The sequence below is a fragment of the Kogia breviceps genome, chromosome 4, assembly GCF_026419965.1.
Source record: "Kogia breviceps isolate mKogBre1 chromosome 4, mKogBre1 haplotype 1, whole genome shotgun sequence".
In the NCBI taxonomy this organism is placed as follows: domain Eukaryota; kingdom Metazoa; phylum Chordata; class Mammalia; order Artiodactyla; family Physeteridae; genus Kogia; species Kogia breviceps.
Genome location: NC_081313.1, coordinates 89,148,740 through 89,174,923, shown reverse-complemented (window position 1 = coordinate 89,174,923; position 26,184 = coordinate 89,148,740). Strand labels below are relative to the sequence as shown.

At 35.6% G+C, this 26,184-nt stretch overlaps 1 protein-coding gene across 4 annotated transcripts in view; it reads left to right on the top strand.

Annotated features, from left to right (window-relative positions):
* PJA2 (praja ring finger ubiquitin ligase 2) overlaps positions 1 to 26,184 on the top strand; it is a 362,495-nt gene that overhangs the window by 295,657 nt on the left and 40,654 nt on the right. For 2 of the 4 annotated variants that reach the window (XM_067031428.1, XM_067031429.1), the window contains 4 exons: positions 2,090 to 2,233; positions 13,238 to 13,355; positions 14,679 to 14,879; positions 16,328 to 17,378. In XM_067031428.1, coding sequence (XP_066887529.1) covers positions 13,325 to 13,355; positions 14,679 to 14,879; positions 16,328 to 17,378 — 1,283 coding nt within the window. In that variant the 5' untranslated portion in view covers positions 2,090 to 2,233; positions 13,238 to 13,324. The remainder of the gene's footprint in view (positions 1 to 2,089; positions 2,234 to 13,237; positions 13,356 to 14,678; positions 14,880 to 16,327; positions 17,379 to 26,184) is intronic. The other 2 variants (XM_067031430.1, XM_059063152.2) reach the window with 1 other exon arrangement.

Below are 26,184 nucleotides of genomic sequence, written 5' to 3'. Positions count from 1 at the left end.
GAGAAGTTTATAAACACTTGGTGAGATAGAGGGTTTACCAGAACAGAATTTGAAAATACAGTTTTTTTACCTACTTAAATATAACATTTTGGGATTGTTTCTGATTATGTATATTTTATGTTTGAGTTATGTTTTGTAATGTAATTTTCACTCTACCAATGATGAGTTTACTGTTCCTCTTTTACAGTGGTTTACAAAAAAGTTTTCAGAGAAGAGTAGTAGTTAATCAAGTATAGCCTTCTATCAGGTTACCTCTTGTAACTAGGAATAACAAACCCATTTCATCTTAGAAGTTTAACAGTTGTACCTTAAAATTTCTCTCTGATTTAGGTATTTTCATTTCTACAGCTGTTCCTTGCATAATTTGCCAGTCATAGCCTGGAAGTTTGCTTGTGTAGCAGCTTGTAACTTTCAAGTCTTGTGCTTGATAATAGATTACTTGATTTACTGCAGTTAGTTTTAGTAATGTGTCCAGTTGCTTACAGTGATATATGGGAGTAATGTCACCTCAGTCCTTATTTATTGTTTGCTAGTTAGACGTACTGAATATTTTGCAGTTGTATATATGTATAAGCAACCATTTGTGCTTGTGGATAGAAAACATGAAAAATCTAGAGATACATTAAAAATAATATGTAAGCGTGAAACAGAATCAAGTGCAAACTTACATTGTTCAAAATGGATACTTTATTAATCTCTTGGGATATTTACTTTGCCTTAGCAGCTGAAAGTGGAAGGATGAGATAATGTTAGGAAGCTAGGTTTCAATGTAATTGGTTCCAACATATATGCAACAGCTTTCTAGTGGCATTTGTCAGAGTTTGTCATAAACGCATTTTATCATGATGTGTTTATTTCTGAATATATAGGTCAAGTGTGGTAATAATTACAAAAGTTTGTACGACTAAAGAATTATCTTACTAAAAGGAAATGCAGGCTAGATAATTATAAAAGTTTGTTTTAAGAGGAATTTTAAGAAACATTTCTAGGGCACTTTGGAAGCATATATGTAAAGCTAAATATGGGAGAATATAAAATAAATATTCTAGTGGGCTTGGAGGAGTAATCAAGACTTCCCTCTTCAAATAGTTGGATCAAATTGTATTTGTTTCTGAACTAATTTTTTGTTTTGTTCTGTTTTTATATAACAGTATCTGAGTTCTAGGTGTCCAACATTATGATTCAACATCTGTGTTCATTACAAAGTGATCATTACCAAAAGTCTAGTTACCATTCATTACCATATATTGTTGGTGGGAATGTAAATTGGTGCAGCCATTATGGAAAACAATATGGAGATCCCTCATAAAATTAAAAATAGAACTATCATCTGATCCAGAAATTCCACTTATGGGTATTTATTTGAAGAAAATGAAAGCACTAACTTGAAAAGATATATGCACCCCATGTTCACTGAAGAATCATTTACAATAGCCAAGATATGAGAACAGCCAAAGTGCCCATCAGTGGATAAATAGATAAAGAAGATGTGGTGTGTGTGTATATATATATATATATATATATATATATATATATATATATATATATATATATATAGGGACATTAGCCATTAAAAAGAATGAAGTGTTGGTATTGTGACAATATGGGTGGACCTGGAGGGCATTTTGCTAAGAAATCAAACAAAGAAAGACGAATACCATGTGATCTCACATGTGGAATCTTAAAAAAAAAAAAAAAAAAAAAAAAAAAAAAAACCCCGAACTCATACATACAGAGAACAGATTGGTAGTTGCCAGAGATGGGGGTTAGAAGCAGACAAAATGGGTGAAGGGGGTCAGAAAGTCCAAATTTCCAGTTATAAAATATGTAAGTCATGGGCATGTAATCTACAGCATGTTGACTAATAGTTAATAGTACTATGTGGCATATTTGCAAGTTGCTAAGAGAGTAGATTTCAAAAGTTCTTTCCATAAGAAAAAAATTTCGTAACTGTATAGTGACAGATATTAACTAGACTTGTGATTATTTCACAATATATATAAATATTGAATCATTATGTTGTACACCTAATACAATGTTACAATGTTATATGTCATTAACACCTCTGTTTTTTTCTTTTTTTTCCAAGTGAGTTTTTTCTGCCTCCCAGCAAATGGATCACAGTAGTATAGATACAGGCTTTCAGTTGAAACTTTTCCTCTGCAAGTTCAACTGATTTCTCTCTCCTTCTGCCTAAAACTTCATCTAAATTATTTAGATGTAAATTCTAAAAGTAAGTGTTCCTGATCCAGTAGCTTTTCAATGAGTATCTACTAGGTGATAGGTGGAGTGTAAGTGCTAAGCAGTAATTCTGACACTGTCAAACAAGCAAAAGACCAGTATAATTCATTTTGGTACTGTTATCCCTAATATGGCATTTTCCAAGCTGAGAATAAGTAGATCTTTTAAAGGGAGAAAAATGTACTTTCATGAGATGGTATTAGAAAATCTTCATTCTGGTGATAGGTGGAAATATAAGAAAATTCCGAATCTAAGTACACATAATTGAAATTGCTTGTATTTATCTTATACAGGATAATTTGTTATGCAGCAGTAGACCTAGCAGCTCAGAACATTTATTATCTCATAGTTTCTATGGGTCAGAAATCTAGGAGCCGCCTGGCTGGGTGGTTTTGGATCAAGGTCTCATGAGGCTACAATCAAGATGTAGGCTGGGACTGCAGTCATCTGAAGCCTTGACTGGGGCTGGAGGATCTGCTTCCAAGGTGGTTCATTCACATGGCTATTGCCAGAAGACCTCTGTTTCTTCTGACTTTTGGCAGAAACTGCCAGTTCCTCATCACGTGGACCTTTCCATAGGACTACTTGAGTGATCTTATGGTGTAGCACCTGGCTTCTCCCAGAGAGAGTGAGCCAAGAGAGTAAGGAGGACGCCACAATGTCTTCTGTGTCTGAATCTTGTACATCACACAGTTACTTGTATCATTTTATCTTCATTAGAAAAAAGTCACTATTATAGCCTACACTTAAAGGGAACAAATTAGGCTCTGCTTTTTGAAGGGAGAAGTATCAAAGAATTTCTGAACATATTATAAAACCAGCACGTTATTCTAACAGAGGTATGGTGATGTTACTGAAGTGAGTGGGCTACAGTATTATACAAGCTGGTCTATTAGTTGACTACTCAGTGGTGTAGGAGAACTATGATTCTGAGGGCAATTCAAGGTGTAGGCTTAGTATGTATCAACTTCAGTATATATTGTGTTCATTTAGATATATGAACACTCGTTATTCTGTTTGCTTAAGTCTTTTGCTTTATTACTATTTAATTTTTTAACATATTTATTAAAGTATAATTGCTTTACATTGTTGTGTTAGTTTCTGCTGTACAACAAAGTGAATCAGCTATATGTACACATATATTCCCATATCCGCTCCCTCTTGTGTCTCCCTCCCACCCTCCCTATCCCATCCCTCTAGGTGGTCACAAAGCAGCCAGCTGATCTCCCTGTGCTATGCGGCTGATTCCCACTAGCTATCTATTTTACATTTGGTAGTGTGTATATGTCAGTGCCACTCTCTCACTTCGTCCCACCTTACCCTTCCCCGCCCTGTGTCCTTAAGTCCATTCTCTACGTCTGCGTCTTTATCCCTGTTCTGCCCCTAGGTTCTTCAGAACCTTTTTTTTTTTTTAGATTCCATATACATGTGTTAGCATACAGTATTTGTTTTTCTCTTTCTGACTTGCTTCATTCTGTATGACACGCTCTAGGTCCATCCACCTCACTACAGATAACTCAATTTCGCTTCTTTTAATGGCTGAGTAATATTCCATTGTATATATGTGCCACATCTTCTTTATCCATTCATCTGTCGATGGACACTTAGGTTGCTTCCATGTCCTGGCTATTGTAAATAGTGGTGCAATGAACATTCTGGTACATGACTCTTTTTGCATTTTGGTCTTCTCAGGGAATATGCCTAGTAGTGGAATTACTGGGTCATATGGTAGTTTTTTTAATTTTTAGACTTTAAGGAACCACCATACTGTTCTCCATAGTGGCTGTATCAATTTACATTCCCACCAAAAGTGTAGGAAGGTTCCATTTTCTATACACCCTCTCCAGCATTTCTTGTTTGTAGATTTTTTGATGATGGCCATTCTGACTGGTGTGAGATAATACCTCATTGTTGTTTTAATTTGCATTTCTCTAATGATTAGTGATGTTGACCATCCTTTCATGTTTGTTGGCAATCTATATATCTTCTTTGGAGAAATGTCTATTTATGTCTTCTGCCCATTTTTGGATTGGGTTGGTTTTTTTTTTTTTTTGATATTGAGCTGCGTGAGCTGCTTGTATATTTTGGAGATTAATCCTTTGTTAGTTGCTTCATTTGCAAATAATTTCTCCCATTCTGAGAGTTGTCTTTTCATCTTGTTTATGGTTTCCTTTGCTGTGCAAAAGCTTTTAAGTTTCATTAGGTCCTATTTGTTTATTTTTGTTTTTAATTTCCATTTCTCTAGGAGGTGGGTCAAAAAGGATCTTGCTGTGATTTATGTCATAGAGTGTTGTGCCTGTGTTTTCCTCTAAGAGTTTTATAGTGTCTAGCCTTACATTTAGGTCTTTAATCCATTTTGAGTTTATTTTCGTGTATGGTGTTAGAGAGTGTTCTAATTTCATTCTTTTCCATGCAGCTGTCCAGTTTTCCCAGCACCACTCACTGAAGAGGCTGTCTTATTTCCATTGTATACTCTTGCCTCCTTTATCAAAATAAGTTGACCATATGTGCGTGGGTTTATCTCTGGGCTTTTCATCCTGTTCCATTGATCTATGTTTCTGTGTTTGTGCCAGTACTGTACTGTCTTTATTACTGTAGCTTTGTAATATAGTTTGAAGTCAGGAAGTCAGATTCCTCCAGCTTCATTTTTCTTTCTCAAGGTTGCTTTGGCTATTCATGGTCTTTTGTGTTTCTATACAAATTGTGAAAATTTTTGTTCTAGTTCTGTGAAAAATGCCATTGGTACTTTGATAGGGATTGCATTGAATCTGTAGATTGCTTTGGGTAGTATAGTCATTGTCACAATGTTGATTCTTTCAATCCAAGAACATGGTATATCTCTTCATCTGTCTGTATCATCTTTACTTCTTTCATCAATGTCTTATAGTTTTCTGCATACAGGTCTTTTGCCTCCTTAGGTAGGTTTATTCCTAGGTATGTTATTCTTTTTGTTGCAGTGGTGAATAGGAGTGTTTCCTTAATTTCTCTTTCAGATTTTTCATCATTAGTGTATAGGAATGCAAGAGATTTCTGTGCATTAATTTTGTATTCTGCTACTTTACCAAATTCATTGATTAGCTCTAGTAGTTTTCTTGTTGCATCTTTAGGATTCTCTGTATAGTATCATGACATCAGCAAACAATGATAGCTTTACTTCTTCTTTTCCGATTTGGATTCCTTTTATTTCTTTTTCTTCTCTGATTGCTGTGACTGAAACTTCCAACAATATGTTCAATAATAGTGGTAAGAGTGGGCATCCTTGTCTTGTTCCTGATCTTAGAGGAAATCGTTTCAGTTTTTCACCATTAAGGACTATGTTGTCTGTGAGTTTGTCATATATGACCTTTATTATGTTGAGTTAGGTTCCCTCTATGCCCACTTTTTGGAGAGTTTTTTATCAAATGGGTGTTGAATTTTTCAAAAGCTTTTTCTGCATCTACTGAGATGATCATATGGTTTTTCTCCTTCAATTTGTTAATATGGTGTATCATGTTGATTGATTTGCATATATTGAAGAATTCTTGCATTCCTGGGATAAACCCCACTTGATCATGGTGTATGATCCTTTTAATGTGCTGTTGGATTCTGTTTGCTAGTATTTTGTTGAGGATTTTTGCGTCTGTGTTCATCAGTGATATTGGCCTGTAATTTGAGAAGGATAGGTGTTAGCTCTTCTCTAAATGATAGAATTCACCTGTGCAACCATCTGGTCCTGGGCTTTTGTTTGTTGGAAGATTTTCAATCACCATTTCAATTTCAGTGCTTGTGATTCGTCTGCTTATATTTTCTATTTCTACCTGGTTCAGTCTTGGAAGGCTGTACTTTTGTAAGAATTTGTCCATTTCTTCCATGTTGTCCATCTTTTTGGCACATAGTTGCTTGTAGTAATCTCTCATGATCCTTTGTATTTCTGCAGTGTCACTTGTTACTTCTCCTTTTTCATTTCTAATTCTGTTGATTTGAGTCTTCTCCCTTTTTTTCTTGATGAGTCTGGCTAATGGTGTATCAATTTTGTTTATCTTCTCAAAGAACCATCTTTTAGTTTTATTGATCTTTGCTATCATTTCCTACATTTCTTTTTCATTTATTTCTCATCTGATCTTTATGGTTTCTTTCCTTTGGCTAACGTTGGGTTTTTTTTTTCTTCTTTCTCTAATTGCTTTAGGTGTAAGGTTAGGTTGTTTATTTGAGATGTTTCTTGTTTCTTGAGGTAGGATCGTATTGCTATATACTTCCCTTTTAGAACTGCTTTTGCTGCATCCCGTATGTTTTGGGTCATCATGTTTCTAGGTATTTTTTGATTTCCTCTTTGATTTCTTTGGTGATCTCATGGTTATTTAGTAGCATATTGTTTAGCCTCCATATGTTTGTATTTTTTACAGTTTTTTTTTCCCTGTAAGTGATATCTAGTCTCATAGTGTTGTGGTTGGAAAGGATACTTGATATGATTTCAGTTTTCTTAAATTTACCAAGGCTTGATTTGTGACCCAAGATATAATGTATCCTGGAGAATGTTCCATGAACACTTGAGGAGAAAGTGTATTCTGTTGTTTCTGATGAAATGTCCTATAAATACCAATTAAGTCCATCTTGTTTAATGTGTCATTTAAAGCTTGTGTTTCCTTATTTATTTTCATTTTGGATGATCTGTCCATTGGTGAAAGTGGGGTGGTAAAGTCCCCTACTGTTACTGTGTTACAATTGATTTCCCCTTTTATGGTTTATAGCATTTGCCTTATGTGTTGAGGTGCTCCTATGTTGGGTGCATAAATATTTACAATTGTTATATATTCTTCTTAGATCCATCCCTTGATCATTATGTACTGTCCTTCTTTGTCACTTGTAATAGTCTTTATTTTAAAGTCTATTTTGTCTGATACGAGAATTGCTACTCCAGCTTTCTTTTTATTTCCATTTGCATGGAATATTTTTTTCCTTCCTCTCACTCTCAATCTTTATGTATCCCTAGGTCTGAAGTGGGTCTCTTGTAGACAGCATCTATACGGGTCTTGTTTTTGTATCCATTCAGCCCCTCTATGTCTTTTGTTTGTTTGTCTTTGTTTTTGTTTTCTTTGCAGTACACGGGCCTCTCACTGTTGTGACCTCTCCTGTTGCGGAGCACAGGCTCCGGACACGCAGGCTCAGCGGCCATGGCTTATGGGCCTAGCTGCTCCGCAGCATGTGGGATCTTCCTGGACCGGGGCACGAACTCATGTCCCCTGCATCGGCAGGTGGACTCGCAACCACTGCGCCACCAGGGAAGCCCCCTCTATGTCTTTTGATTGGAGCATGTAATCCATTTACATTTCAAGTAGTTATCGATATGTATGTTCCTATTCACATTTTCTTAATTGTTTTGGGTTTGTTATTGTAGGTCTTTTCCTTCTCTTGTGTTTCTTGCCTAGAGAAGTTCCTCTAGCATTTGTTGTAAAGCTGGTTTGGTGGTGCTGAACTCTCAGCTTTTGCTTGTCTGTAAAGGTTTTAATTTCTCCATCAAATCTGAATGAGATCCTTTCTGGGTAGAGTAATCTTTGTTGTAGGTTTTTCCCTTTCATCACTTTAAATATGTCCTGCCACTCCTTTCTGGCTTGCAGAGTTTCTGCTGATAGATCAGATGTTAACCTTATGGGGATTCCCTTGTATGTTATTTGTTGCTTTTCCCTTGCTGCTTTCAATATTTTTTCTTTGTATTTAATTTTTTATAGTTTAATTAATATGTGTCTTGGCGTGTTTCTTCTTGGTTTTATCCTGTATGGGACTCTCTGTGCTTCCTGGACTTGATTGACTATTTCCTCTCCCATGTTAGGGAAGTTTTCAACTATAATCTCTTCAAATATTTTCTCAGTCCCTTTCTTTTTCTCTTCTTCTTCTGGGACCCCTAAAATTCGAATGTTGGTGTGTTTAATGTTGTCCCGGAGGTCTCTGTGACTGTCCTCAATTTTTTTCATTATTTTTCCTTTATTCTGCTTTGCAGTAGTTATTTCTACTATTTTATCTTCCAGGCCACTTATCCGGTTTTTTTGCCTCAGTTATTCTGCTGTTGATTCCTTTTAGAGAATTTTTTATTTCATTTATTGTGTTATTCATCATTGTTTGTTTGCTCTTTAGTTCTTCCAGGTCCTTGTTAAATGGTTCTTATATTTTCTTCTGTTTCCAGGATTTTGTTTGTTTTTTTGTTTGCGGTACACGGGCCTCTCACTGTTGTGGCCTCTTCCGTTGCAGAGCACAGGCTCCGGACATGCAGGCTCAGCGGCCATGGCTCATGGGCCCAGCCGCTCCGCGGCATGTGGGATCTTCCCGGACTTGGGCACGAACCCATGTCTCCTGCATTGGCAGGCAGACTCTCAACCACTGCGCCACCAGGGAAGCCCTATTTCCAAGATTTGGATCATCTTTACTATCATTACTCTGAATTCTCTTTCACGTAGACTGCATATTTCCTCTTCATTTGTTTGGTCTGGTTGGTTTTTACCTTGCTCCTTCATCTGCTGTGTATTTCTCTGTCTTCTTCTTTGCTTACCTTACTTTGTTTGGGGTCTTCTTTTTGCAGGCTGCAGGATCATAGTTCCCGTTGTTTTTGGTGTCTGCCCCCAGTGGATAAGGCTGGTGGAGTGCATTATGTAGGCTTCCTAGTGGAGGGGACTGGTGCCTGTGTTCTTTTGAATGAGGCTGGATCTTTACTTTCTGGTGGGCAGGACTGCATCAAGTGGTGTGTTTTGGGGTGTCTGAACTTATGATTTTAGGCAGCCTCTCTGCTAATGGGTGGGGTTGTGTTCCTCTCTTGCTAGTTGTTTGGCATGGGGTGTCTAGCACTGGAGCTTGCTGGTCATTGAGTGGAGCTGGGTCTTAGCATTGAGATGGAGATCTCTGGGAGAGCTCTCGTGGATTGATATTATGTGGGGCCTGGAGGTTTCTGGTGGTCCAGTGTCCTGAACTCAGCTCTCCCACCTCAGAGGCTGATGCCCGACACCTGGCTGGAACACCAAGACCCTGTCAGCCAGGTACGTGGGGAGTTTCTTGCCTTTTGGGAAGTCTGAGTTCTTCTGCCAGCGTTCAGTAGGTGTTCTGTAGGAGTTGTTCCACATGTAGATGCATTTTTGATGTATTTGTGGGGAGGAAGGTGACTTCCACGTCTTATCTTCTCTACCATCTTGAAGGTCCTCTTTTCTTACTATTTTAGATTTTTAGTTTTCTGAATTAGTTCTACTACCACTAGCTTTCATTTAATGTGTGTAAGTATAAGAGTTGGAGTTAAAATATAAGTATTTCCAACTCTGTGTCTCTTTTCATTATATTTTCATATTTCCATCAGAGATAGGAGCATAGAATTGCCATTCATTCATTCATCCCTTTTTTGACAACTGTTTAAATTCGTGTCGTTAGAGAATATAAAGACACAGTGTGTTTAATAAACATAATGCACTTAAAGCAAGGTCTTTATCTTTAAATTCACCACAGTCTTTCAGTTCTGCTGTGGGAAGTGTACACCCCATACCCATGCTTTTCCTTGTATTCTTTTGAAGGTTGTTTCCATTGCCTGTCTAGAGCTGCTGGTGTACTATCCTAGTTAAAATGATAAATAATGATATCTAGGTAAATAACTGGAAGATCTAGAATTAATACTTCCCTGATTAACTCCTTTAATTCTTAGACAGCAGCATATTTATGGAGTTTTTTGGGTTTTTTTTTTTTTGGTTATTGTTTTTGTTTTTACAATTAAGACGTATATGAATTTTAAAAATTATTGTAGAGAATATTGGAAGGCTGGAATTTAAAGCAGATGAAAGCTACCATTCTGTAAATTGAAAATGAGAAAGAAAAGTTTAGAGACAAAGAATTAAACTACGTGGGCCAAATACAGTGAAAATAGGATGGAAAAGAAAAAGGACATCTTTGAGACAATCTAACGAAAGCCTTTAAATTAAAGCAGTCCTACTAGGGCTATGCAGTAGAAATTTTTTAAATGGCCTAAGAAAGTCCTTGCAAAATTATAGAATACCATTTATTAAGACAAAATCCTAATTATTCTGAAGAGAAAAATTGGTTTACGTACAAAAGGATGAGAAATAAACTGGCAGAACAGTTTCTTAACAGCAACGTGGGATACTTAGAAAACATTGCCTTTTAGAGTTTGTAAAAAATGATTTTGTTTTGACCTATATCCAAAGTGTAAGGGAAAGATGAAAATATTTTAACATGCAACGACTCAATGTTTACCTCCTTACATAAAATTCCTGAAACAATTACTTGAAGATCTTCTAGTAAAGACAAAACAAACAAATGCACACCCCTTCCCAAAACAAACAAACAAACAAAGGAAAACATGGGTTTCAAAACAGGGGACCTAACTCAGAAGTACCATCAAAAGTTAGCACAGAAGTAGTTGGATCTTGAAAACAAGTAGACTAAATTTATATCAGGATGTTGGAGGGCTCCAAAAGGAATCTTTTAGAAGGAAGTGGATTCGTGTTGAAGAAAAGTATGATTAAGAAACAGTGATTTTCATGATTTTGTACTCGTAACAGCACTCTCTCTTAACATCACATTCTGATCAGGCATTTATACCCACTATTCTACCAAAGGTGCCCTGTGTCAGGAACTCCAGTAATTTTCCATGTTGCTAATAAGTCTAGTGGTCAGTTATAGATCCTTGTCATACTTTACCTTTTAGTAGCATTGGCACAGTGGATCAATTCTTTGATCTAAAGCACTGTCTTCATTTGACATCCACACTCCTGGATTTTTTTCTTTTCTCTCACAAGCCCCTCTGACTGGTCGGTTTTCCTGATATTTCTTTTAACCTGGCCTCTTAATTTTGGATCATCTTAGGGTTCAGCCCATGAACTTCTTTCCTTCTCCACGCCTACTTAGACATCTCTTCCAAGTTCAAGCCCTTTTGAATATTGTCTATATCCTGATAACTCCCAAATTATACTGGCAGTTCAGAATTGTCCAGTGAACTCCAGCGTCCTATTTAACATTTCTACTTGAATATCTAATAGATATGTCAAATTTAACATATCCAGAACTAAACTCAAGATACTTTCTCCAAACCTATGTCTTCCACAAATTTTCCTTTTAGTTCATGGCAACTCTGTTTTTCTAGTTGCACAGGTTATAAAACTTAGAGTCAACCTCAAATCCTTACCTTCTTTCATAACCTATATCAGAAAACTTTATTGGCTCTACTTTCACAATATAGCCAGAATCTGACCATTTCTCACCACCTGTTTTTACTCTGATCCAAACCACTGTGATCTCTTGTCAGTATTTCCATAGCTTTCTAGCCAGTCTCCCTTCCTTTGACCTTGTTCCCCTTCATCTAAACACAGTAGCCAGAGTGTTCCTTTTAAAACAGAAGTTCTCTTCTCAGAACTGTTTGGTGGTTTTCCCTCTCACTCAAAATAAAACCTACATTTCTTCTATTATCCTGTAAAGACCTATGTAATCTGTTCCACCTTACTCCCTTCTCCCTAATTAACTTTCTAACCTCATCTGTTACTTTCCCTCTTCCTTATTCCATCCGACTTCTTGCTAAGGTAAATTCTGGAAATTCTCACTTCAGTATCTTTTTATTCTGCTGAGAATGTTCTTTCCCTAGGTTTACACGTGGCACCCTCCTCACAGGTGTTTGCTCAAATGATCCCTTCTCAGTGAGGCCTTCCCTAACCACACTACTTTAAACTGCACACCCCTAGCAGCTCTTTATTCTCTGCTCTATTTTGCTCCATAGTATTTATTGTCTAACATATCTTTATTTTTTACTTATTTGTTTAATGTCTATACCCCATACTGCAGTTTTAGGAAGGCAGGAATATTTGTCTATTTTGTTCATTGTTGTATCCTCAGCACTGAAAATAGTGCCTGGAATATTGCCTTATTTCAAAGAAAAGGCTTTGGGTAAAATACTCATGAACTTAAATCTATGCCCGACCTTTGAGTCTGCCATGTATTATACTGTGAATCTGTGAATATTCAAGTTAATTGCAGATTATTTTTCTTACTATTAAAACACTATTAATCAGAGCTTGTGTTTTTGCCAGTATGGTAGAGTTATTTTCTTGATATTCCTTTACCCTTTATCTGTTGTTTAACTGTCTGACTTTATTTAGCTATATTAGAACATTCCTGTACAACGTATTGCTGAATTTATAATTTACATGGGAGAATGTGTGTACTTTCATGTATGTTAATTTATAGCTATACATGGCTAGATAGATAACATACACAGTTAAACTAATTTTCAGAATTATCATCTTGTAACAACTTTAAGATGGTGGTAGGCAGTTTAGCAATAACTTGTGTCTAAGTAATTAAAGTATTTAATTAAAAAGCTAAGCTCTTGAGAAACTTTAAAAAAAGCACAGGTTGCAACTTTTAAAATTATAAATAAATGGATTAATTTCAAAACAGATGAAGTCTGTATACTTAGCATGGTAAATTTTAGTTTTTCTAATTTAGAATGGGCTTTTCTTAGGGATTAAAATATCTGAATGATCAATTGACTATTGTAAAGAACAAGTGTATCATTTTTATACATATTAATTATTAATTGTCATAAGCCACTATACATTTTTAAAATGAAGTTTGTACTTGTAGGGTTAACGTCTTTTAACAATGCCAGGGCTAAAGGAACTTTAGTGCTTGATGGAGAAGCAGATAGTGTGCAGTAGACCACCAAACAGTTTGACCCCAATCAACACTTCTCCCAATATATTTGCTTATTTACTTATAAATTATTTATGTGTTACTATCATTGTCAATCTTAAGGATGATATATACTTAAGGCAAGGTTTTTCAAGAGGAGATCTAAATCTCTTTTCAAATAGCCATCTTCATAGTTTTGAGGTTTTTTGATTGACTTGTCAGATCCAATTGTGTTTTTCTCTGTTATTATGGGCTAGCTAAGAACTTCATTAGGAGAAGTAGGATTAGTTTTGCTATTTTTTTGTGCCTGTGTTATTACTATTTTGCTTAATCCATGGTTTTTTTGTAGGAATCTCCTGCAGCTTATCCATTGTGTGAGTAAAAACTAAATCACATCCATAATTCCACTGAACTGGGCACACAAAAACTGCCATATATGTCACAGTATACTGAAAAAGAGCCAGCAGGTAAGCAAGGTGTCTCTGTCAGTTCCTCTACATTGAGAACTTCATATTTTTCCTTCCAGATTCATTGAGTACCATATGTGATGTGTGATCATGGTCTTACTTAAGGCTAGTTTCAATCCATGTACTGAATATTTATAAAGCTTAATTTCTAATTTTTGATACAAAAATGAGTATAAATAGAAACTCATATTTTCTTTCCATACCCTCTTGGCATCTATTGTGCTTTTCACTTTGGAGACTATTCTTTTGGAGGTGTTGTTAAGGGTACTGGTTCTGGAGTCATAATATTGGGTTATTGGACAAGTTTCTTAAATAATTCATTTTAACCCTAGTTTTTTATTCTTTAAAATAAAATACAGTATCCACCTCAACAGGTTTGTGAGGGGTTGAAGTAACAATGTAACACTTGGTATCATATATTATAATGTTATAAATGTTTGTTTTTGTGCTTAAAAGCAATTATATTTCCTATTCTAATGCAATAAAACAAAAATGTGTAACTTTTTCATTTATTGACTGTTCTGTATACTGTGAGAAAATATTTTGTTTAGTTCCTACATAATATATATAAAACTCAATTGACTAAGCAAACTTTTGCTATATGTATATATGAGATAATGTCCTACTCAGTAAAAGATGCTACTGTTGCTACTATATATCCCTCAGGCATCAGAACTTAGTATTCAAGTTGTTCAAATGTTGATGGCTTTTTCTTTTCATACATACCATATGTATACTATTGGTAGTTTTGAAAAGTTTGACTTGGCTCACCACTGTTTTCTTCTCAGAGAATTTTACCTGACCCTGGTCTTTGGGATATATTTTATTGTGGTCTCGTTAGTTCTTTATAATAGTACAGATACCATTTAAAGAAATTACTTGTTACCTTTGACTGGAATTTATTCACTTTTAATGTAATTGAAACCATCATATCATGTGCATGCGAGTAACTCACTCAACAAATATGTATTGAGCACTTAGACATAAGGTACTTTGAACTTGGAGAATCATTCTCCAATCCTTAAGGAGCTTTTACAGTATAGTAATTCAGCAAGTGGAAAAAATTTGGGGTAAGTAATGTTATAAAAATCTGAAATACCTTAAAGGAACCAAACTTTAAAAGGTATTTTGGGGGATAAGGGGGTCACATAACTCTCATAATGTAGTATTTCATGTTTTCTTTTCAAGTATGTTTTATATTACTAGTAAGGGGCACTCTATGTTCAGTAGCATATGATTTGGCAATATATGTTGAAACATTACCCCAAATGTCAGAATAAGAGTCATTGCTGTGCCTCTTTTATTTTTAACTCTGTTTTTCAGCAATGGATCAAGACTCCAGCAAGGCGGCCTGGCCCAAACCAGCAGGAGGATATCAGACAATCACAGGCAGGCGATATGGCAGAAGACATGCATATGTCAGTTTCAAACCATGTATGACCAGGCATGAAAGAAGCTTAGGTAGGGCTGGTGATGACTATGAAGTGTTGGAACTAGATGATGTTCCAAAAGAAAATTCCTCAGGTATGCAACATGGGATTATTTAAAAGCTATTAATAACCATGTAAGAATTACTCTTGTAGTATTTTAAATAGTGAGTGGGTTTTATGTGTGTTTCTGAGTATAAATGCTATACATTTCCTATCAAGAAATTCATTTCAAAATTTTCTCTTAACTTAGTAGTATATACATTTAAACCTAGAAAAAGATAGAATATGGCCAATCATTAAACTATAACTACATTGTCATGGCAGTGATTACATGTTGTCACATACTTCAGCCTGAGGAAATCTTCATCTTTCAATCCAAAAAAATTTTTAATGTGAACTGAGTATATTTTTCCCTGCATATTACATTTAAATAGCTTTTTGTTGTTTTATTTGTATCTCAATAATTTAGCTTGGTTAAGTTGATTCTTTTAGAATCATATAAAAATATAAATGTCAAGTAATACATAGTTATTTAATTAAAATTTTCTAATTATTCATTAGTTTGAAAAAGTATTTTGTAGGTATCCATGTACTATAACTACACATTTTTGGACTGGAATGTCATCTTCCTCTTGTCCTGAGCAAACTTGATAATTCTAGGTTATTTTTTTTACTGTCATTTATATACAAGAATCTGAATTATTAGCTAAGCTCACTGTTAAAGCAGGCTTTTTGTGATATGACAAGACTTCCCTTCAGTTATTTATAAATTTTTGTTCTAGCAGGTCTTAGCATCTTCATTTTTTGTTATTACATTAGTGGTGGTAAAAGATAGTCATGTTTAAAGTGATTTGTAGAGTAGATAGGATTTTACTCTTGTCTCAGAATTCTGACAAACTATGACAGAGAATCAACATATTGACTCTTGTTGTTTTTCACTGATAGCTGTAACATAGTTAAAGTTAACTCATTGTAGATATATTTTAACAATTCATTTTGGGGATAGAAATCTAATATTATGTATCTAGGGACTGAGATATAATCTTCTGAATTGACATAAAACACAGTAGAGTCTCATTTCTTTTAGATCTATATATAGCCTGTTTTTATATCTATATAACCACCTTTTAAAAACTACATGTAATAAATAATTTAAGTCTGAATTGCACAGTCCAACAACTGGGAGGGCAGATTGGTTACCCTGTGACTTCACTTATGCCTCTCATTGTTAGTCTCTCATTAGCCTCTCTTTTAAATGTCTTTTACAGAATGTTTTAGGTATTAGGATTTAGGTGAAAAACCTACAGAAGACATCTGAGGGAGAGGATATTAAGAGGCTACACAGTGGCATAAATGAACTCATAGGGTAACCAGTCCACCCTCCCAGTTAAGTTAGGAAGCCTAGAAGCACCTGTCAGAGAGATTCACTCATATTCTCAAATAAGTAATAATTAATGTGATTTCTAGTTAAAGAGTCATTATTAAATAAAACATTATCTAAATTAATCCCTCTAAATATGTTTTCTTTTGTTCCCTATGAAGGTTCCAGTCCATTGGATCAAGTTCATTCTTCTTTACCCAGTGACCCTTTATTTGAAAAAACTGAAGCAGAAATTCCCATTTGTGATACAGCATTGAATCAAACCATTGAGAGCAGTCCATCCTTTGCTGCAGTACATCATAGCGAGGAAGGCAGGGAGACCTTAGGAAGCAGTACGGATCTTCACAATCATTCTGAGGGAGAATATACTTCAGGAGTTTGTAATGCTTCAAGTGTCCAAAATGGAGTTACATTGGTTCATACTGACTCATATGATCCAGATGGCAGACATGGAGAGGATAATGACCGTCATCAGCTCTCTGCAGACATTGTGGAAGGTGGTAGATATCAGGAAGCATTGGGCAATACAGTGTTTGAGTTGGAAAATGGAGAGGTAGAGGCATACACTGGTCTTTCACCGACAGTTCCCTCTTTTAACTGTGAATTAAGAGATGAGTTTGAAGAGGTAGATTCAGTAACTTTAGTGAAAAGTTCAACCGGTGATACTGAGTTTGTCAATCAGAACAATCAGGAATTTCAGAGGTCCTCTTCTGAAGATGAAATGGTTAGAAAGAAACAACAAAATAATACTAGCCAGGAGAGACAAAGAGAAAATTCAGTTGAAGATTCAACCTGTGCTCCCAGGCATATTTGCAGTGAGCAAAATACCAGTGATAGGGGCAAAAACCAGGGAAGTTCTCCTGAACAGGTAGTGAGGCCCAAAGTTAGGAAACTGATAAGTTCAAGCCAGGTGGACCAAGAAACAGGTTTTAATAGGCATGAGGCTAAACAAAGAAGTGTTCAGAGGTGGAGAGAGGCTTTGGAAGTTGAGGAAAATGGCTCAGATGACCTCTTAATAAAATGTGATGACTATGATGGAGAACATGATTGTATGTTCTTGGATCTGCCTTTCGCAAGAGTTACCCAGAGGGAAACAGAAGATAACCAAATAACACCAGAAAATGGAGCCACAGGAAGGCAAGAAGTTGTGGATAACACGTTTTGGAATGGCTGTGGAGAGTATTACCAACTGTATGACAAAGATGAAGATAGGTAAGGTTTCGTACTGTGCTTTGTGAGATGGTTTAGTGAGCAAAGTGGTTTATTTCTAGTACTATGATATTTGGTGGATGGGCTGTCTGACATGGTCAGGGAATTAGATGTTTTGACTTACCAAATATTCTTATTTACTGAGTGGTAACCATACATTTAAACTACTGGTTAGTTTTTCACAGAAACTCTGAGGGATTTCAAGAGTTTACAGAAATTATAAGTTCAGGTAATGGTTATTCATTATTATAAAAAGGTAGAGCTACTAATTATTTCAGTTCATGGTATTTCAGTAAATAAAATGCAAGATAAACATTTATTGTATTTAAAAAAATTTCTAAGCCAGTCTGGGTTTAAAAAGTGATTAAAATCAGAAAATTTTGATTGTTAATATTACATTAACTTTGTCAGTATTTACTAATATCACCTGTTTATTCTTCCTGTTGCTGTTCCTGTCACTGTTTATTTTTTACTTAGCATTTAATTTTCATTAACAACTTTATGTGGTACATTCTATCATTTTCTGCATTTTTAGATGAAACTGAGGCATAAGAGCACTTACTAACTTCCTAAGGTCACAAAGCTAGTAAAAGGTGGAGCTGGAATTTGATTATCTACTTATTGACGAACTCCAGGCTCTGTGTTCACCACTATAATTTAGTATTTTCAAGAGAACATACAACTTTTTGTACAATAAGCATTCTGATTCCTCTTACATAGATTCCTTTTTTTCCAAACTGTAGGACAACAGAAAGAACAGAGAAATGGAGAATTTCTTTGTCCAACTGCTGACTTTTCATTACCCCAGAGTCACTTTCACCTATCCTTTTAAGCTAGTGGGAACCGTTGCCATGCTCAATTACAGTGCAATTTCAAGATTTTATTAACTTAAAGAAATAGTTTTTTTTAACTAGAAAGTACTACAAGGGAAGAAATTTATCCTTTTGAATATGAATGCATTTTATGTATTTTATTTCATATCATAAAGTTAATAAAATCTTTTTGATTTTCATTGATGTATGAATTAAGCTTCCATAGTATAATATAAGTAACTTGTAGAAACAATTAAAATATTTCTACTGATATCTTGAAGTTTGTAAACTTCAAGGGTTAGCAGACAATATTTATGTAACCTACTATTTTCTTTTTTTTTTTTTTTTTTTTTGCGGTATGCGGGCCTCTCACTGTTGTGGCCTCTCCCATTGCGGAGCACAGGCTCCGGACGCGCAGGCCTAGCGGCCATGGCTCACGGGCTTAGTTGCTCCGCGGCATGTGGGATCTTCCCGGACCAGGGCACAAACCCGTGTCTCCTGCATCGGCAGGCGGATTCTCAACCACTGCGCCACCAGGGAAGCCCTAACCTACTATTTTCTAAGCTAAGAATAAAGTTGGTTAAGAACTTGTGCCTGGGACTTCCCTGGCAGTCCACTGGTTAGGATGCTGCACTTCCAATGCAGGGGCCACAGGTTCTATCCCTGGCTGGGGAACTAAGATTTTGCATGCCATGTGGTGCGGCCAATAAACAAAAATTTTTTAAAAAAAGAACTTGTGCCTAATTTGTTCCTGTTATTTCAGTTTAGGTCCACAGTCTTTTATCCAAAATCCGCAAAGTTCTAAAAACAGAAACTGACAACAAAACCTGACCTAATATTAACTTACTTGATGACAGATCTAGATCTAAATTAAAACGAGGACTATTTTCAAGTATTCATACATTTTGGTACAGACATATGAAAGTGTTTGATTTCTGGGTGCTGGCTTAGACCCCACTGGGAATTGTTAAGTAGTATTTCTAAGTATTTTTTTTACTACATTTTGCTTTTTTGAAGAAAATCATTTAATTTGGCTGTGTTTTCTCCATTATAGTCACTAATCAAAAAGAAAAGCTTCTTTTGTTTGCTTTTTATAGTTAGGCCTGATGTCATCTCATGAAGTTGATGAAATATTTACACTGTTTTCCAACCTCAAGAAAAAGGGTAGTTTTCTTGGCTCTTGGGTTTTTTAAAGAAATTATTTAATTTATTTTTTAACATCTTTATTGGAGTATAATTGCTTTACAGTGGTGTGTTAGCTTCTGCTTTATAACAAAGTGAATCAGTTATACATATATACATATCCCCATATCTCTTCCTTCTTGCGTCTCCTTCCCTCCCACCCTCCCTATCCCACCCCTCTAGGTGGTCACAAAGCACCAAGCTGATCTCCCTGTGCTATGCGGCTGCTTCCATTAGTTATCTGTTTTACATTTGGTAGTGTATATATGTCCATGCCATTCTCTCACTTCGTCCCAGTTTACCCTTACTTGTCCACATATCCTGAAGTCCATTCTCTAGTAGGTCTGTCTTTATTCATATCTTGCCCCTAGGTTCTTCATGACCATTTTTTATTTGTTTTTTAGATTCCGTATATATGTGTTAGCATATGGTATTTGTTTTTCTCCTTCTGACTTCACTCTCTTGACAGACTCTAGGTCCATCCACCTCACTACAAATAACTCAATTTCGTTTCTTTTTATGGCTGAGTAATATTCCATTGTATATATGTGCCACATCTTCTTTATCCATTCATCTGTTGATGGACATTTAGGTTGCTTCCATGTCCTGGCTATTGTAAATAGAGCTGCAGTGAACATTGTGGTACATGACTCTTTTTGAATTATGGTTTTCTCAGGGTATATGCCCAGCAGCGGGATTGCTGGGTCGTATGGTAGTTCTATTTTTAGTTTTTTAAGGAAAGCCCATACTTTTCTCCATAGTTGCTGTATCAATTTACATTCCCACCAACAGTGCAAGAGGGTCCCCTTTTCTCCACACCCTCTCCAGCATTTATTGTTTCTAGATTTTTTGATGATGGCCATTCTGACTGGTGTGAGGTAATACCTCATTGTAGTTTTGATTTGCATTTCTCTAATGATTAATGATGTTGAGCATTCTTTCATGTGTTTGTTGGCAATCTGTATATCTTCTTTGGAGAAATGTCTATTTAGGTCTTCTGCCCATTTTTGGATTGGGTTGTTTGTTTTTTTGTTATTGAGCTGCATGAGCTGCTCGTAAACTTTGGAGATTAATCCTTTGTCAGTTGCTTCATTTGCAAATACTTTCTCCCATTCTGAGGGTTGTCTTTTGGTCTTTTTTATGGTTTCCTTTGCTGTGCAAAGGAAACTTTCATTAGGTCCCATTTGTTTATTTTTGTTTTTATTTCCATTTCACTAGGAGGTCGGTCAAAAAGGATCTTGCTGTGATTTATGTCATAGAGTGTTCTGCCTATGTTTTCCTCTAAGAGTTTGATAGTGTCTGGCCTTACATTTAGGTCTTTAATCCATTTTGAGTTTATTTTTGTATATGGTGTTAGAGAGTGTTCTAATTTCATTCTTTTACATGTAACTGTCCAGTTTTCCCAGCACCACTTATTGAAGAGGCTGTCTTATCTCCATTGTATATTCTTGCCTCCTTTATCAAAGATAAGTTGACCATATGTGTGTGGGTTTATCTCTCAGTTTTCTATCCTGTTCCATTGATCTATATTTCTGTTTTTGTGCCAGTACCATACTGTCTTGATTACTGTAGCTTTGTAGTATAGCCTGAAGTCAGGGAGCCTGATTCCTCCAGCTCCGTTTTTCTTTCTCAGGATTGCTTTGGCTATTCGGGATCTTTTGTGTTTCCTTACAAATTGTGAAATTTTTTGTTCTAGTTCTGTGAAAATTGCCAGTGGTAGTTTGATAGGGATTGCATTGAATCTGTAGATTGCTTTGGGTAGTAGAGTCAACATTTTCACAATGTTGAATCTTCCAATCCAAGAGCATGGTATATCTCTCTATATGTTTGTATCATCTTTAATTTCTTTTATCATTGTCTTATAATTTTCTGCATACAGGTCTTTTGCCTCCTTAGGTAGGTTTATTCCTAGATATTTTATTCTTTTTGTTGCAGTGGTAAATGGTAGTGTTTTCGGCTCTTGGTTTTTAAATTGATTTTTTGTTGTTGTTGTTAATAGTAGCATTGTTTTCTTTGCCTAGAATGATTCTGGACTTTTAAGGGTTATAGAGTATTGTCTTAGTATATTTATTTATAAGTTTTTTCCTTGAGTGATAATGTCAGCACTCTGAAAAATGACAGATTTTTTACAAGCAGAATATACAGATGAGAAAAACACAATTATAGAAACTTTTTTTTCTTTTGACTTTTTAGTAATATATTGACTTATAGAACCTGTAGTTGGGTGTACTTAAATGATGGAACTAATTTTAGAGTATTCTTTAAGACACATTGAAGTGGCGGAAACACTTACTGTTCTGTTTCTATTTGTTTGTTTTTTAAGGCTGTCATCAAGGATAAAGATTCTACCTAGGATTCTGATTATATATGTATCTGTAAGCCTTAAGAGCTATTTTAGGACCTCATTTCAATAGTCTGTATAATCGTGGGGAGTAATTCTATTTCTGTGCTACTGTTTCCAGTTCCTCTACCCTTACTCTCTGCAAAAGATCACAGTTCCAGAATGCCTTTTAATATGGTGCCAGATAAATGTTGAAATTTCATAGCTGTACACTCCTGTTTAGTTTCATTTTGCCACTTGTTCATCTTCCTAATGTTTTACTGTAGTTCTGCTAAGTTCTGGTATTTGCAGATTGGAGAAATGGGGAAACACAGTGACTCTGACCAGTACCTTGAGAAGGAAAGTATAAATAGCTTCTGCTTTGAGTCTGTGAGGGTTTGTTTGTATTTTCTCTGCTTTGTAAAACTTGAAGATGATATACTTGAAGAGTTTTCTTGTCATGTTAGTATTATAATAGCTACAAATAGAACTCTCTTATAAAGAACATAAACTAAAATTTACTGTGATATTTCAAGGTATAGGAATTTTTGGCCACTTAAAAAGTATATAGTTTATTCTTTACAAGTGAAAAAATATTTTAATGAATGTATGACCTGATTCCCTGAAAAATTCTAAATGATCGCATCTGAAACATTACACTCTATGGGATAAGCATTGTAGCTGATTGCATTGCTCTGAGCTGTTTGACGAGAACTAAACGCCACCTTATTAAATTACAACTGCAAGGGGAATTTTAACAGGCAGCGTATAATTACCAGACTTGGAATTAGACTGGAGAGTTAGGTTAATACCCTGCTCTTTTGAAATATACCCTGAGAACTTTAATAACTGTTTGAGGACAAGATCTTGAGTTTAAAAGAACCTTTTAGCCATGCCGGCACATTTTAACCTTAGGCCTAATTGCTGAAGAGAGGTGTGCTATCTGCTGACCACTTCTTATAGTACTTGAGGTCTTTTGCCAGAGTTTTTCTGTCCCTAGGCCTTAACCTTGCTTAAAAGGTAAAAAACCTTACCAAAGATAAAAATGTCAGGACAACTTTTTTGTTGTTGATTACTTTGGGAGAATAAAAGGAATATTGGTTATTTAGTTGATTAGGATTTGATATACTTAAAAAGGATTTATTGAAATCCTCCCAGGGGTCACATTTTGTTTCATGTACTCTGTAAATACAAATAGTAATTATTCCTGTTGCCTTGGTGTTCACCAGCTTTATGAGGAAGACAGAATATACAGATAATTATCATGAGGCTAAATTAAGCTCCTTTCCTCTTCTGTATGTTTGCTGAAAGCCATGAAGAAATCTCCTCTGATCTCGCTATCTCCCAACAAGTAAAACATCTATGAACAGCCAAAACAAAGATCTTTAAGCACATGCTCTAATATTTTAGGAAAACTTTATATCTTGTTTCCAAGTTCATAGACCTTTAAAACGTGTAAATTGGGGATAAATAACTTCATTCCTCAGGCATGCCAGGGAGTCATGGATTACAATATTTTGAAATTAGGGGAAAAGATCAGAAAGTTGTGAAAGGCAGGCACAATTTAAAAAGAAAAACCAGGGACTTCCCTGGAGGTCCCATGGTACTGTCAAGGGCTCGGGTCCAATCCCTGGTCAGGGAACTAAGGTCCCACAACCTATGTGGCACAGCCGAAAAAACAAACCATTTGGGCCTTATTTACTAAATTAAGTAGACATAAATTTGAACAGCTTCCATTTTTATTACTTTATTACAACATAGTTCAGTGTTAGTACTAGTAAAAAGTCCCAAACTGCTTAGATTATGTTTAGTATACTATTTTGGAAAATGCAGAGAATTATATAATATGTTTTAATATAATTTCTTTCCAGAGTATTTTCAATAAAATTCAAAAAGTGTTTTTGATCCACAGCTGGTCAGATAAGAAAATTATCTAAAATTTCTCTCTTTCCTAAGCTCCTATATAGTTGAGTTTTTGTGGATGTGATAAATATCAGAGAAGACAAACAAACCAATTCCTGGGGGGACTTAGGGAATACGAGGTTGCTTTTGGCTGGTTTTTACTTCTGTATCTTATTTCTACATAGATTTGTACATAAAATGTTTTGTCTAGAAACCACATATAATTTTATTTACATGAAAAAGGTTTTTCGATTCACAATTGAATCTGTAAAGAGTATAATACTTGAGTAAGTTATAGTTTTCTGCTCTTGCATATAGCTCTAAATGTTAATGGGAGACAGTACTAATGAAAGACCATATAAAAGTCACAGTGGTATTTTAGTTTTTACTTTGAAAAATTTTAAATGTTTAACTCATATGCTTTTATAATCAAGAACAAATGTGTCCTCGCTAGTCCATGACCATTTTTTGTCTGTTTGTTCTGTTGCTTTTTCTCCTTGAAAAGTTATTTTAAAATCTTTTCTCTTTTTGCTTTTAGTTCCTTATATTCAGTGGATAACTTTGTCTCTGCTTTCCTGGAGATACTGAAATAATTAAATGTGAAATTTCTTGTTTTCCTCTCCTCCATCAGAATACATATTAACATACTAACGTATTAGAATATGTTGGTATTGGTTCCTATTTTAAATTTCTTCTTCAATGAAGAGAGCTGACTTTTCTCATTCTGTGCCTGCAGTCATATCTGACACCTTACATACCTGCTACTTTTACTCCTGGGTTCCTTCTCTAAATTTTCTAAATCCTGGGGGCAGCCTTCATTGATCTTGCTCCCTCTTTTAACTACTTTCCTGTTTATATTTTCTCTTCCATTGCTGAATTTTCAGAATAAATGTTCCACATCCACTGCTTCTATTCCTTCACTATCCACTATTATTAAATGCCTCAAAATCTAATTCCCTGTATTATTTCTATATTCTCCCATGTTAACAGTGACCTCCCAATTAACATAGCCAATTGATTTTTTTCTCTACCCATCTTCTTTGACTTCAGTGCTACCATTGAGCTGTTTGCTCACCCTTTTCTGCTCCATGGTTTCTCTTCCATTGAACTATGTTCGATGCTTCTTTGCTGCGTCTTCTCTGCGGTCTGCAAACTTTTTTTAAAAGGTTGACCAGATAATAAATATTTTAGGCTTTGTGGACCAAAAGGCAACATTGAGGATATTATGTGGATACTTGTATGACCATTTTAACATTTTTAAAAATCCTTAGCTTCTGAGCCACTAAAAAACAGACGGGTGGACGGATTTGGCTCCTGCTCCAGGGCGTAATTTGCTGACCTCTGGTATAAAGCTGTTGGGTGACCAGGAGGCTGATACTGCTATTCAGTAAGACAGACCAGAGGATGTCAAGTAGATTTTCCTTGGTAGAGAAAAGAGGAAAATGGTGGTGTGCTGGTAGGAAATCCAAATGAAATTTCTAAGCAAACAGCTTATATAATGAAAGAAGTAACTACCTTTATTAAATGTTTACCATTTTCCAAAAATTGTGCAAAACATTTTCTCTGTGGTATTCATTTAAACAGCACTGTAGACCTGAAAAGTAAATATTAATATCCTCATTTTACAGATGAGGAAAAGTGAGCTCAGGGAAGTGCATTCATTGCCCACGCTTGTACTAATAAGTACTGAGCAGATCCTAACCTAAACTCTATCAGACTTCAAAGCTTGCTCTTGCCATTGTGGTGTTCCACTGCCACAGTGAAAAAGGCTATCATATGTTGTAGATGGAACTTTCACCTGCTGTTAAATGTAGTATTTTGTTTCTTCAGTAAAGAAATTGCCTGTGGTAGGTTGTTTGTTTTTCATAGTAAAAAATCTTAGCCATCAATTCAGTTTCCTCTGACTAGCCCTCTGAGCCAATTTGGACTTTTAGAGCTACAAATTATTAATAAACATTAAGTTTGAAATTTGTCATAGATAATAATGTTCAGAATGAAATATTAATAGGAAATTATTGATATATTACTTTCTATCACTTATATCACAAATGTGTATTAATTTCGGGGGAACGAACTTTAAAGACGATTAATTGTTGGCCCTTTTTTTTTTTTTTTTTTTTTTTTTTTTTGTGGTACGCGGGCCTCTCACTGTTGTGGCCTCTCCCGTTGCGGACGCGCAGGCTCAGTGGCCACGGCTCACGGGCCCAGCCGCTCCGCGGCATGTGGGATCTTCCCGGACCGGGGCACGAACCCATGTCCCCTGCATCGGCAGGCGGACTCTCAACCACTGCGCCACCAGGGAAGCCCTGTTGGCCCTTTTTAAATAAACTGATACCACTGAAAGTTGTCTATGTAAAGTCGTTCGATAGCACAGTCTTAGTTAACTTCCAAGAGCTTACAGGTACTTCACAATTCAGACAGATCTTAGATGCTTTTCTGGGAAAAGGAACTATGATTTTGCACTTAGAAAAATACCTTTAAATGCAGTGTTAAAGAAGCAGCTGCACTTTAGTGGTTTAGACTGAACGAATAAGAAGGCTAGTCCATGAATTAATTGAAAAACAAAAGAAGCAGTGTTGTAGAGGAAGGTCTT